The 14649-nt window shown below is 42.9% G+C and overlaps 1 protein-coding gene across 1 annotated transcript in view; it reads right to left on the reverse strand.

Moving 5' to 3' along the window:
- Positions 1–14649, reverse strand: part of LOC146808923 (uncharacterized) — a 51743-nt gene that overhangs the window by 9329 nt on the left and 27765 nt on the right. The window contains exons 4-5 of the mRNA XM_085615726.1: positions 10879–11025; positions 1531–1662 (exon numbers count right to left, since the gene is read on the reverse strand). Of these exons, the coding sequence (XP_085471852.1) occupies positions 1531–1662; positions 10879–11025 (279 nt within the window). The remainder of the gene's footprint in view (positions 1–1530; positions 1663–10878; positions 11026–14649) is intronic.

Genomic DNA, 14649 nt, shown 5'->3' on the forward strand with positions numbered 1-14649 from the left:
GCAAGGCCTGAATTGGATGACCTTGCGTAGCTTTGTAAAGAAATACAACGCAAGATAGCAGCATGTTCTGAGTTTTGTTATATTTCAACTTGGGAGGCATTCCATGGGTGGAGCATGGATGTTCCCATGCACCCACACATTGATGTTTGCGCAATCCCAGATTTACAAAGACTTGATTTGCGTCAAAATGCTTATTTCTCCTCATTACATCCTCTTTCTATTTTTCATGCATTCTGCAGCACACATAGAAAGAGAAAAATGCATATAAGGATTGCCTTTGTTCAGAAGGTGTCCCTTACTGCACAAAAACAATCCTGCCTGTAACACAGGCATGCTTGCACTATGGCACAAGGGTGCGTGCGTTGGCACTAGGCTGCAAATTGTGCACCAGTGCAGGGAGCGAGCAGACATGCTGCATATCTTTGTAAATATGGACCATTTCTGCTCTCTCCCATTCACACAACACAGCACAGTAACTTTGCTTGCTGCACTGCTTTACGTGAAGGTTTAGCAAATGTGGCCCTTCCTCTACTACCTGTGTTAATGTTGGTGATGCCTGATTATTGTCATACCTGTATCTCTGTTGCCATGTGCCCAGTAAGCTTCCATTCTCATGTTTCACCCTTGGTTCATGAAATGGCAACTCCCTGATTTACCATTTGTTTATGCCTGCAGGTTGACCTAAATATGCCTCATTGACTGCTCCCTCTAGGCTCATCCTCCACTCTTTGTGTCCCTGCTGGCTCATTCTATGAACACCTTAAGCGAGCACGGACACAAAGAGTGCCCTCTGCCGAACGATGAGCTTGCAGGGAGCACGTCCTTGTTGGCATTTGCTCAGTTATCAGCCTCTCTGTGCTCCTGTTGGCTTGTACCCTGCAGATTAACTATGCTCTTCAAGTACCTTTGTCTGCTGGTTTGTGTCTTTGCAGGCTCTCCTACCAATGTTTACATTGATTCCTGCCTGCAGACTGTTCTACCAACTAACATTCTGGCTAGTAGTACATAGACGGTTCATCCTGTGTCGCTTTTGCCTCGTGTGCCTTGATTAAATTCATGTATGTCCATTTGTGTCTTCAGAGAACATTCTGTCTACATTCCACTAGGTGTGAGCATTGCAGGACATCTTATCAATGTCCACATTGATGTGTGCTGTCCACACAGTCCTCCTTGTGTCTGTACTGGATCAAGCACTGGAGTCTCTTCACGCAGTGTTCACATTGGGTTATCTTATGACGGTTATCTTGCCTAAGGTACTTAAGGTTCTGTGCCTTCGCCAGTCTTAAAGGTTGTGTGCCCAATGGTAGCTTGAGTAGGTCTTAGGTGCCCAAACTGCTTTAATTTTTTTATGAAGTTCCACAGATTGTCCTACATTTATTGCCATTATCTTGTGCTCCACAGGTTTCTTAGCTCGGTTCCCATTGGTTTGTTTAATGTACACTATTCCACCTGTGTCCCTATTGGCTCATTCTTTGCACGCTGGCTTACCCATGTGCCCCAGTTTGATTATGTCCCACAAACAAACTCTACCTGAGCCCCCATTGCAGAAATCAGAGTCACAGCATTGTAGGTGGAAGGAGGCACGTGTGCTTCTAAATCCCATCTCCTCCTCACACTCTGGAATCTCAGCGCATCCTTTCATGGAGACGTCCGATGTGAGGCCTGCAAAAGAATATGAAAGATATTAATGTGATTGAAGGGGTAGCTACCCTTTACTTATCGTCATCAATGTTTCTGAAATAAGCCCTTTCTTCAAATATTGACTCCTGGCACTCTTTTATATATGAGCACTGGTCATTGGCATGAGGCACTGGAGTATCTGACATGCTAGCCTGGGCGAGAGTTGTGTCTGAGTCCAAAAGGAAACTATCCTGTGGGGAAAATAGATACTTTGTCAATTGGCTGGTGCATGTTTCTATCCATAAAACCTAATTAGAGTGCTCACATTCTTAAAGAGGTCTAACTTCATCATATAGAATACCAATTGAAAAACTATAGCTCCAAATTTGTACAGTCTGGGCCAGAGAACAGTAGGCATCTTTACTCTCTAAACGGGATTAAGACCACAGATTGTGTACTGGTTTGCACAGGGTAAGGATTAGGGACTGCTGATATGTAAAGTCTTCTGTACAATACATGGCATTTAAACTTGATCCAGTGGAGGGGCAGAAAGCTGGAAGACTCATGTCTTCAAAGAACACATCACTCTGACACCTGGGAACCCAACGCCTCAGCACAGCACATCATTGCTTTGTAGCTAGGTTTGTGTTTTATAAATACATCTGCATATCTTGAGCCTTCACAATAGACAGAGGGGCATACATGAGTAATAGAAGTTTCTGCAGTCCAACTCCAAAGACCAAATTAAAGGACTCTTTGCAGAGGTTTGAATCAAAAATTGGAGGACCTGCCAAGTGCAATCCTCTCAGAACAAACAATGAAAGTCTAGAAAAGAAAAAGAATGCCCATTATTCATGGAACTGGGTGAGTTCAGATGGACCTCACCAGTGGGAAATGTTTGAACTCCACACCCCAGTAACTCTCTGGGTACTTGATGATGGTAATCACTGTTGTTATGTAATTCTGTTCACATCGAATCCTGGATCCAGTCACAAAGATAGCAGGAGTCAAATCTGTAAATGCCAACTCTTACCCCAGTCTAAATACATTTTGCTGTCTTCTGCGTAGGCACGAAAGCGAAGAGGGGCAATCACAGAGACAAGCAAATTTAGGCAAAATTGGAGAAAGGAACGCTACCATGGGGACCTTTTTGAAAAAGGACACGGACACTCAGGTTGAATCTCAAGCACTTTTTATTTTCATAGGTGCTTACATTGCAGAGGAGCAAAGAAACACTTGTGCACACTTCTGACCCACCAGCTACCTTCTCATCTTCCGTCCAACCTCACAATCGACTCACACTCCATATAGTAAAACAAACTTCGATGACACCGCACATGGGCATTTTCAACACCTAGAATATCTCAACTACTCCCAAAAATATATATAAAACCTACAATATATCACATACTACATGAAGGAGTAATCCCAGAACAAAAACATCACGCGTTATGAGAACACACCTCGAAGCTTACTCGGTCTAAGGTTAGAAAGCATGAGGTCCGAAACTCATCTCCACAGCCCCTTGAATGCTAAACATTAGCACCTCGAGAGTCCTCTTCCGCTAGGTCAATACACATGATATATTCACCATCATTACTTTTTTCCCCCACAACTTCAGTCTCCTCATGTGGAGATCCAGCAGTGACCCAGATTTAACAGTGAGTAACGATTGAACATGAAAGAGCGGAAGAAGCTGGTGTTAGATGTCTGAGAGATACCCCTGATTTTATTATGGAAAAAAAGAGATAGGTTGCTGAATAGTATTTGAGAATGAGGGATAGAATTGCAACAGTAGTCTGGAATAAGAAGAATGGGAACTATTTTAAAGATGGAGTTATTCGCTTGATCTACTTAAAGAGCAAAGTAGTTAGCACTAGCTGTTCTAATTTGTTTTTTGTAGTTCCTCAATGTTTTTTGATAAATCCATCTTTTATCTGTACACCAGCCTCCTCGGCCTTCTTGCATTTTTGTTTAGCCTCTCTGAGTGCTTTTGTGAACCAAGGGGCTGACGGCCTAGCTCAATGACAATGGCTAGGTTCGGTGAGAGCAATTTGGTCAATAGCAGGTAATAACCAATTGTTATATATTTTCTGTTGCACTGTTCAGGGAGGCCCCAGATGGGGGATTAATGGCAAGTGCCAAGTTCAGCTTGCTGTTGGAAACTGAATGCCTGGGTCATTTGATGGTGGTCTACGAGGGTTTAATAGTTTCAGGGATGTTAGCAAATTCCATGTTTGACCATACTAGAGGAAATATACTATAGGAGATGGTCAAATCAGGCAGAGAAAAGACTAAATCCAAAGGATGGACGACTTTGTGTGTAGCAGTCGCAATCACTTGAGTCATGTCAACAGCTTTAAATGTTCTGAACAGAGAGCTGGATTTCGGTAGCAAAGGCTCATCTGCCCAAATGTTAATAATTCAAGGCAGATGTAAGGAGAGAACTATAGGTGTTAGGAAGCCTGAAAGGTTCTCATTTAATTCTGTGGTGTTCCCAGTGGTACAATAAATCATAAGCACTGTAGAATCGCTTCCATTAGATAAGGCTAGTTTGAGGCCAAAAATGTCTGCATCTGCGAAAGAGAAAAAGGGGGAAAGGGCAAATTTAGAAGAACTTGGTGGCAAGCACTCCCTTTTTCCTGCCCAAGTATGGCAAGTGAAAATATTTAGAGCCAAGAGGAGGAGCCAATCCTAAATCAGAGCAGAGGCCTCATGAGTCCACCTTCAGAGAAGAAGATAGTGTCAACCTTTAAGCTTGCAATAAGATCGAAAATTTACAAAGTAGGCTTATTGCTGGATCTAGCCTTAATCTCACGACATTTTAGTTCAGAAGTAGATTTTCAAGTCAGGGTTATGGAGGGTTGAGAGAATGTCGATGCCACTGCTCGACTGTGTATGCAGCGTATTAGTAGCAATAGATGTAATTAAGCATACAGTAGTATGTGTGGCCATAGTATTGGGATGAGGTCGTGTAAATTAATTGGATGGGCCAAATTCTCCATGTCACACACTCTTTTCCTATTAAAAATGTTTTAACATCCCTGTACAGTCTCTTGTTCAAAATTCCTAAACACAATTGCTTGCTCTGACCCTCATTCAAACGTTCAATATTCTAAAAGGATCCCTTTTACTGTACAGTTCTCTATTAACTTCGAGAAGAACCGGGTCAGTCACAAAAAACAATTGTTTTTAGTTTGTGCGATGGGTGCCTCAAGGATTGCTTCAACGTGGATTTGGTCCAATCCCATCCTTTGCAATTCTGTGTCTTACATATTCCAGTTCTGTACATCTAAATTTACACTATTGACAACTGGGTGTCCTTCTTTGAGGAGCAATTTGCTGTTGGGGTCAATGACGCTGGTTATCATTTGTCTCAATTACTAAAGCCAGATTTGACTCTGTTTTTTACAAAAAGTGAGGTGGAAAATGCCCTGAATGCAGTACCAAGGGGTAGGGCCCTGGCCCTGATGGCATCCCTGCGGACCTGTTTCTATATGATAAAGACAATTGGCTACTGTATATTCAGCTGCTTGTGAATGCGATAGCTAGTGGAGCAAACATACCCGGCTCATGGCGAGGAGCTGAAATTTTACCTATCTATAAAAAGGGGAATCGATCCAGTCCCAGTAATTATAGGCCAATTAGTCTAATTGACTCCACACAAAAAATAATGGCCAGGTTACTCTTAAATAGAATACAGTCATGGATTGAAGACAACAGCATACTATCACCCTTACAGGCAGGTTGTAGGGCACATGTAAGTACCATCGATCAGGTCTTTCGTTTCATTTTAATTTATTGGCGTGTGGTAATTTTAGCAGGTTGCACCATGTATGCTGCCTTTGTTGATTTAAAATCAGCTTTCGACACGGTCCCACGTAACAAGCTCTGGACATTTTTGAAAGACCTATGTATGCCCTTGGAGCTCTTACCGCTTGTAGGCAAATTACATTAGTTCAATTTTGCGCAGGTTCGATGGGGTGCACAGGGAAATACTACTCCCAGGATTTCGATTTTAAAAGGGGTACATCAAGGATGTGTTCTGGCCCCCACTTTATTTTCATTGTTCATAAATGGGGTTGTAAATTATTTCTTAGCACACTCTGCCGATGCTCCTTCTTTAGCTGGCTCTAAGGTCCCAATACTCATTTTTGCTGACGATACCCTAATTATATCAAAAACTCAAGTGGGGCTGCAGCATGCGCTTTGTCGCTTTGAGGCCTTTTGCAGAGATCATGAATTGGTAGTGAACGTGGACAAAACCAAATTCATTGTTCTGCATAAGTACAAGGCGGTTAAGAGCACGATTTTCATGAATAGGGTCCCGTTGGAACAAACGGATGTATTTACCTACCTGGGGATTACATTGGGCAGAAAGTTAGACTGGAAGACCCGGATAAACCTATTGTCACTCAAGCACTCACAATTGGCAGGAGTGCTACTAAACGAGTATAGGCTTTCTCAGGCCAAGCCGATAGGCCCAGTCCTAAAGATTTGCAATACAAAGGTCCTGGCTTCCACTCTCTATGGAGCAGAACTCTGGGGTTTTTAGGATGTTTCACCACTCACTCTAGCCCAGAACAAATTTGTGGTCTTTCTCAGAATACACCTCTTAAACCCCTATATTCTGATTTGGGATGCAACATCCTGGTTGAGGTTGCAAGATTTAGACCTCTTGCTTTTTGGCAAAGATTGTGGTCAACCCCGGAGCTGTCACATTATGCAAATGCGCTCAAAGATGTTAGAGACGCTGATATGTCAGATAAGATAACGTGGCTGCAAAAGATAAAATGCTCCCTGGTGAATATGGGTTGGTAACACGTTTCCCTCTAAAAAAGCTTTCAAAGAGGCCTATTGGACCATGATCAAAGAAAATAACATGTGATCCAATAGAAATCATATATTGACCAGTACCTTTTTGGACCACAAGCCAGAGCCTATGTTCGAATATTTTTGGAACTATATTACTAAGCCTGGCGACAGGTAACTTTTTTACCAGTTTCGAGTGGATACTCTACCAATTAAATCCTTTATTGCCAATGGAAAAAGAACCTAGATAGTAAACGTGTATTTTGTCAGGGCCAGGATGAAACGTTACCCTATATCCTATTTGTATGCCCGGCCTACAACTCTCCACGGAGCAAATGGCTTAAACCAATTTGCTCTAACTTGGGTACTAGGTCATGTGCTACTGCTCTACGACTATTGAGGACCAGCACATACGAGCCCATTGTGATAGCTATAGCAAACTTTTTACGTTGGATATGGAGAATACGGTCCTATTTTTCAAAAGTAACAGCTGCCATTGATCAGTTCTAACCCTCTGTACGATGCTTTGATATTTACCGGTATTTTTTTTAGTTTGTATTGGGCTCTGTTGGACTTGGCCCTTTTTGCAGGGTCATCCCTAAACTTTTTGCCTTTCTCCTAGCTTTTTTCTTTTTCTGACATGGTGTTGGTGGTTTTAGGCCTCTGGGCACTTTAGCACTGCTGTCCAGTGTAAAGTGTGCGCGCTCTCTGTGTTAAATGTGGTGGGATTGGTCTACACCTGTTTGGCCTATTTAATTTACCTGTCAGTCCCTTGTAAAGTGGCATCTCATACCCAGGGCTGGTAAATTAAATGCTACTGGTGGGCTTGCAGCGCTGATTGCACCACCCACCAAAGTAGCCTTTCAAACCTATCCCAGGCCTCTGCCATTGCAGGGCCTGTGCGCGCAGCGTTACTGCCGCTGTGACGTGGCACCTAAAGTGTGTTCCATGTCCGTGACCCCCTTTTACTGGATGTCAGTCACCCCTAAGGTAGGCCCTAGCTAGCCCTATGGGCAGGGTGCATTGTAGGAAAAAGATAGGACATGTTCCTTAAGTGTATGACATGTCCTGGTAGTGACAAACAGCCATTTTAGTTTCTCACTACTGTGGGGCTGCCCTCCCATAGTAATGCATTGGGGATTCCCTGATAAGTGTTTCAGTGGTAATTCCTGATATGGGAGGCGTAGCGTGGTCAAGTTTGGTATGTTTGGAACAGTGAAAATAAATGCTACGCAATGGTGTGCGCTGATTTATTGTAACTATTTTAGAAATGCCATTTTTAGAACTTGGCATTTCGGTGTGCTATGTGTCTGCCTGCCTGATGTGAATTGCATGTCTGGCTTTTGAGTGACAGGGGCTCGTGAGGTGTGTGTGGCTCCAGGAGGGGCAGGGTGAGTCAGCGCTACGCTGAATGGAACATCTACATTTTGAGTAGTGGGAGGAGAAGTCCCTGGTCCCTGAATAGGATGGTGCCTGGCCTAGTGAATGCTAGCTCCACCCCCCTGTGGTGTGTCTGATGACGAGCCCCCACCTAACAATAGGGAAGAGGAGCCTGGTAAACAGAGTGCTCCAGAACTAGTTGGGACTGGTTTCACCAAGCCCTGTGCTTTGTAGACAAAGGGGAAAAGTAGTATAAAGATAGGGGCTGTGATCCCATGAAGATGGTGTTCTTGTGCTTACCTGGGCTGGGGAGACACCAAAGTGGCCGCGCTGGTTTTTCAGCTGGCCCGCCATGCAGTGGGCAGCTGCAACGTTTGAGTGTCACCTCCTTTTCTTTTAGAAGTCCCGGAGGGGGCCTTGGCGCCATTTCCTTTTGAGGGCAGTTGGCACAGTGTGCCCGGGCTAATTTCGCCACAGCTGCACCGCTGTTGCGGGCAGCTGCAATGTTGGGCATGACTGCTTAAAAAGTCCCAGTGGGGACCCCAGAGGCACAGTTAGTGCCAGAGTTATTATTCCTTTGGGGGGCAGTCTTTTTGTCTGCACCGTTAGAAAGGAGTGAGATACACTCCCGCCCTGCCCCAGCGCAATTGCGCACTTTATGTTTGCTGCTGAGGCAGCCCAGGTGCCCTTTGCAAGGTCCCTCTTACGCCCTGACATTGTGGACATAGGGCATTTGAGCCCTAGAGAAGGCCAGTTGGCCTGGGGTCAGTTGTAAGTTGGTAGGGCACAGGGCCCTAATGTGTTTTATGTTTAAAGTACCAAATGTGATGTATGCACCCTGGTTTATGCCTCTAATGATGTTTATGCTCATGAGGTTATTGCATACGGTGTTTATGATGGTGAGGCCTAATGCGTAATGTGTCTATGCTTAGGAGGGTGTCTAGCGCTAATGTGTCTTATGCCTACTGCTTATGCCTAATGTCATGCTATGATAATGCAGGAGGGTGTCTAATGCTATTATGATAATGCTGAGGTCATTATTGTGCCAGTAGTTACTGGTTGTGGTTTATATTTACTTACCTGTTCTGATGGTTCTGACCACGGCCCGATTGGCCTGGTCCTGTATATAATCCTTGTGAATATTGTCCGTGCCAGTTGGCTCAGTGTAAATGTGTCATTAGGTTTCTAATGTGTTTATAATAATTCAAAGGCTATTTTTTTTTTATATAACCTTGTGTGGAGTTTCTTTTGTGGTGTGCCTAGTTTGTTGCTGCTGAGTGTGTGTGTTGCGCAAACGCTTTACACATTGCCTCTGAGATAAGCCTGACTGCTCATGCCAAGCTACCAAGGGGGTGAGCAGGGGTTATCCTCAGTGTGTAACTCCCTTGCCCTGACTAGAGTGGTGGTTTCTGCCTGGCTTTGGCGCAAGCCTTAGCCAAACAGAAATCCCATTTCTAACAGGCTCTCTTTAAGTATGATGCACGAAGGAAATTAAAAGTTAAATCACTTTTGGTGTAAGTACAGCATATTATGAAAGTATAACCTTTATAATGAATTAAGTGTTTTTTAATTGATGGTTTTAGCATGTTTGTAGGCCTTTGTGTTTTACCAACTGTCACAATGTATTATGTCTTACTATTTTAGAAATCATGTTTTTACTTAAGATTATTTATTATGCTATTGTAAATTTTCTGTGTGTCTTTTATGACCGGAATGATCGCAATAAAGACTAAATTGAATTGAAATATTGACAATTGTTTTACAAAAAAATGCCAAAATATCATTCAAGATACTATTATGTATTTTTATAGTCTTTTCCAAAAACCAAGATATCATCCTAAAATGTACTTAAAAGTTCAAACGGCTGTCAGTGGTATTGAAATGTATTCTCTAGTTTCACAAAGACTCTTAAAGGTTTAGACCACTCCTCTCATTCAATCTGATGATGCACACCATCTAAGTCTAGTGTTGAGAAGACAGCTGCAACAGCCAGAGTCAAAATCTTTTTATGGAGATTCGGATGCCTACCAATCCTAAACTCATTACTCAACTGGTGAACACCATGGAGATTATTTAATTAGGTTTACTGTGCCCTTTGTACACATCATCTAACATCCCCTTAAGTTTTATGCTGTAAATTATCTGAGTTCATACACAATGTTTAACTGGAACAGCATTATCTTTTAACATGTTTTGATATTTGAAGTCTACAATTGTTTCCAAACTATCCTTAAATACTGTCTAAAATTTACTTTTTCAATTCATCTTCCTCCCTTCACCCATTTACTTCATGCACTCGGGTAGGAGAGATGATCTTGAGTCCAATCTTATCCTCATTTCCTCTTGATGAAGGTAGTGGTGAATGGGATTCCCCTCGCCTCTGTCCTCAGTACTTCATTTCTCCACTGAAATACCCAACCAAATCAATTTGTTGACTTCTCTGGTCACCATGATTGACATTTATGGGCAACAGTTTCCTATCACCCTATAATTTGTGGACTAGTGGTTTTCCCAGTATGGTGAACCAAGAACATGGTTCTACCGCAACTCGATTATTTTTTTCTATCCACACAAATGGCCCTTCCATTTACTATCGTCCTCACATAAAACTTCATTTGAATGTAGTCTTAAATCATTCTCCTTGCTAGATTAACTCCACTAGATTAACCACTTTCTTGCAATAGTAACATGTGAAGAAGATAGAAGTGAAGATTTCTAATGCAGATGATAGGTGTGTTTCAGCTTGTGGGGGGGTGCTCAATAATGAAGCAATTGTCTCATGAACTTTAAAGCACTGTAAAACCAGAGACGAGGGGGAAAGATTTGTGAGCCTCTAGACTTAGTAAAAACTGATATAGCAGGAAAGCATGCCCACTGGGAGAAGAGGACTTTTCTCAGTGTGGACCTCTTCTTGTAAAATTAAGTAACTCAAACCAAGGGTGACTGGCTGCTGTGGGGCTCCTGGGTCAATGCAAGACTTTGAGTGAATGTTCACTACGTTTTTTGCTTCTTCTTCATAGCAGTGGGATGTGAGCGACACCGACCTTTCACAAGCAATGCACTTACCCATCTTTCCTGAGATGGCTAATTCTACACACTTGGTTTGGTTCCCAAGGCACATCAGGTTGTCCATAGCAGTAGAGCTGGCACACTGGCGACCTTGGCAGAGGGCCCCATAACAGTGCAAGTTGTTGGGCTCTGCCGGTGCAGGCTCTGAAAGAGGAAAGACACATAATCTGTGACATCTCTTGGTTACTAAGGATGGTCATATATTTTCACTTTATCTCCATTATGTTGATCCAATTACCTCCTCTTCACTCATTGGCCCCTTTCATCCCTTCTTACCCTTTCCTGGTTCCATGTTTCTTTTCTCTAATGCACACAACCATCTCCGTTATTCGAAGGTGGAATTAGTAGGAGTAAGTATACACATACCACTAGCAATGAGGCCACCAACGTAATAAATGGACCAAACAAGGTCTCGATAAATGATTCCCTTGCTGAACCCTTAGTAGCTAGCAATAAGCTGGCAGGCTTAACTTAGGAGACAGGAATGCGAAGCATTTAAAAACAACAATACATTAAATAAGCAAGACACAGCACACAATAAAAATCAACAACCAATCTATAACAATAGGAAAATATGTTATGATTAAAATGACATCAAAACGACAAACATCCAATATAGGGAACCGGGGATATGAATTTTTAAAGAATAAACACTTTCTAGTGCTTAAAAACATATAGAGCCAACTTGCATCTTGGTTGTGCTTGACCAGAACAAAGTCAAAGTTTGAGGCTGACCACGATGGAGCCCTGGTCGGATACACTAAGATGGAGGCCCCGGTCAAAATGTTACCTTTGCACTAAGAAACTTTTATAGAGGATTTTCTTTCAACGTTGAGCAGACCTCTCCAGCAGGCCCGATTTGAAGCAGCCTCGTAGGCTTGGTTCAGCGGGAGCCCCTGGTCAACTCATGGATGTCTTGTGCTCCTGAGCTTTCAGCTGGACTTACCTAAAATCCAGGCCAGGTTGCAGTGTGAGGCAGTCAGCTTGACTCTTGACGTCATGTCAGTCATCTTATGAAGTTTTTACAAAAGTTGCTTGAAACTTCTGAAACTTCTTCCTAAAGTTCCTCTTGAGGGTTCAAAGTGTCCACAACACAAATCCAAGTTTGCAGAGTCTCTGAGTTGCTCCTCTGAAGTTGAGACTACAGTTCCCAGAATGCATCGGCCAAATCCTAAAACGTCCATTGGACACACTCCAGGCTGGGGACATCTTGTGGTAGATGGTGCAGGTGAGCTCTGTTAGCCTGTTGCTTTCAAGGAGTCTATTCCTTATTCCTTTTTGAAGCAAGGCAAAGTCCTCAGGGCTGTAATTCCAAGTGTGCAGCAAACGCAGTCCTTCAGAGTGCCATCCTTTTGGGATGCAGACCAGGGTTCCAGCAGGGCAGTCCCTCTTCTCCTTGTAGTTTCAGACAGCATATCTGAGTTGCTATGCATCTCTCATATATTATTCCACTGTTCTGGGGCAACAAGCAAGGGAGCACCGCTGGGCAATGGGGTTACGGGTGCCAACCAAATGCATGACAGCTGCCTCTGAAGCGGGGCATTTTCTTGTGTCACAAAGCACTGCACTTTAAAATGCAAGATGGAAATGTTCCCTCCTGGGGAGTAAGAGCTGGCTAAACCAACCTACTGATGTGGCTCATTTTCATTAACACTCCCTTTTCAGCCCTCCTGCAAATTCAAATCCTGGGGCTGCCATCTGGCTGAGGGGTACAGGAAGAGGGGGTAGGCCTGGCTGGCATTCCTTACTGTCCTGCTCTCTTTGAAGCCCCGTTTGATTTACCCAGCCCCCATCCTGGCCTGGCCTCGGCAGCTGCAGAGCTCCCTCCATCAGATAACCTGTCTCTGTGCAGGCCACTTATCACCTCATCCATCAGTTTGGCTAAGCCTGTTAAGGGCTGGCCAATCAGGAGAGGCTGCTAGCAGACTGGATTTTGGCTCACAGAAGAGAAAGTTGTATAAGTTATTTTCTGTATTAGTTATGATAATTTCAGGGGCAAGTTGTTGAGTTTATCTTTACCAATCTTTTAACTCCTTGAAATATTATTTTAGCTCACTCCTGTCAATAGATACACTGCATTATAGTATCCCCAAGTTATCCTATGGAGCTAAAAGGCTACAATGGGGGGAAACAAAATTGGTCGTTTTCCCTCACCAGGGAATATTAACATTTTTTAAATGTCCCTGCTTATTTTTACATGGCACCCTACCCTGGGGCACCTGGGGTAGAACTTAGAGGTGACTTATATGTAAAATAATGTAGTTTAATACTTTGGAAATACATGAAATCCAAAGTTGGATTTGCATAAAATGTAAAAGCAGCTAAAAAAGCAGGATTGGCTTTTAAAATGACAGCAGCCACCACAGTTGTGCACACTTAAGTGCATTGAATCTGCTGGGCCTCTAAACCTGCATGGCCTATCATATACTAGGGACATACAAGTAGGTTGTTAATCCCAATTGTAATTACACCTAATTACCATATACCTTTGAATCAGAGCACTGGCTCTGGCCAGGGCACAGTCTGAGTCAGTTACCAACAATATCAGTCAAAAGATGTGGGTGATCAGAGCAAAAAGGATGACTTTCTCACATCCATCTTTCTGTCATGCCTTGCTCTTCTCTCCTGAGCACTACCTCGCCCACTAGCGTCGGCAGCCTCTTCTGCGGTCCCCCTCTTTGGTGGCACTTCTGTATGAGCCAATATCTTCTCTTTTTTTTTTTTTTTTTTTTTTTTTTTTATTTGCAGTAGGTACATAATGACATCATAATACATCAAGAAACAAACCAGTACATAAATTTTAAACTTACAGTTGAAGCATCATCTTCAAAAGCCTTTTGCCACCTCAGAACAACAAATAACAAATTAAATTCCTTCTTTCTATTCACTATGACCTGCTCTCCTCCTCACTCATTCTCTTGATCTTGCCTTCCTCCACCTTGTAATGGGAGCCCAAATACCTTTCCCGAAATCACCTATTTTTTTCCCCTTCTGGGCGTACAGCAAGATCTCTATATTATGTAAGCCAAGTAGTCTAGTAAGCCACATTTGAAAAGAAGGAGCAACAATATCTTTCCAGCCTGCAGAAATTAATAACCTAAGTACTGCAACGGAGATAAACACCAGGGCCTCCTCCGTTTCCCCCAGATTTAGCCTATTATCAGTACCTAGTATCATAAGGGTGGTTGACAATAAGATTTTTTGGCCTAACAGCCCCTCCCAAAATTTTTCTATTTCCCTCTGTATTCCCTCCAAGGCCTTACAGTCATTAAACATATGGAGCAAATCAGCCTGGCCTGTCTTGCATCTGGGACAATGATCATCTTCCCTTATCCCCCAAGAATATAGTTTCGCAGGCGTATGGTATAAATTGAACAAGGTTTTATAATGTTGCGCCTTCAAATTAGAGGAGCGGAATATTTTCTTTTGTAAGAGAAGGGCATAGTCTAAATCTACGTCAGGATTCCCCAATTTCATAGCCAAAGAGGATTCTATTTTTTCCAGATCATCTTGTATTGAGCCAATAAATAAAGTATAGAAAGCCTTGATCTTCTCACACCCCTTGACTAGCTGGTCCATAATGGGAAATTCATCTACCAGTAGAGTCCTAGGTCTTACGGCCTTCATCCAGCTTGTTAATCTTAAATACAACAGCCAGTATTTGCTAGAAATGCCAACACTGTATTGTAGTGACTCAAAATCCAGAATCTCCTCCCCGCTCATTAAATCCCTAACTGTCCTAATTCCCAAATTTCCCCATGCCTGCAG

The sequence above is a fragment of the Triturus cristatus genome, chromosome 7 (genome assembly GCF_964204655.1).
Source record: "Triturus cristatus chromosome 7, aTriCri1.1, whole genome shotgun sequence".
NCBI lineage: Eukaryota > Metazoa > Chordata > Amphibia > Caudata > Salamandridae > Triturus > Triturus cristatus.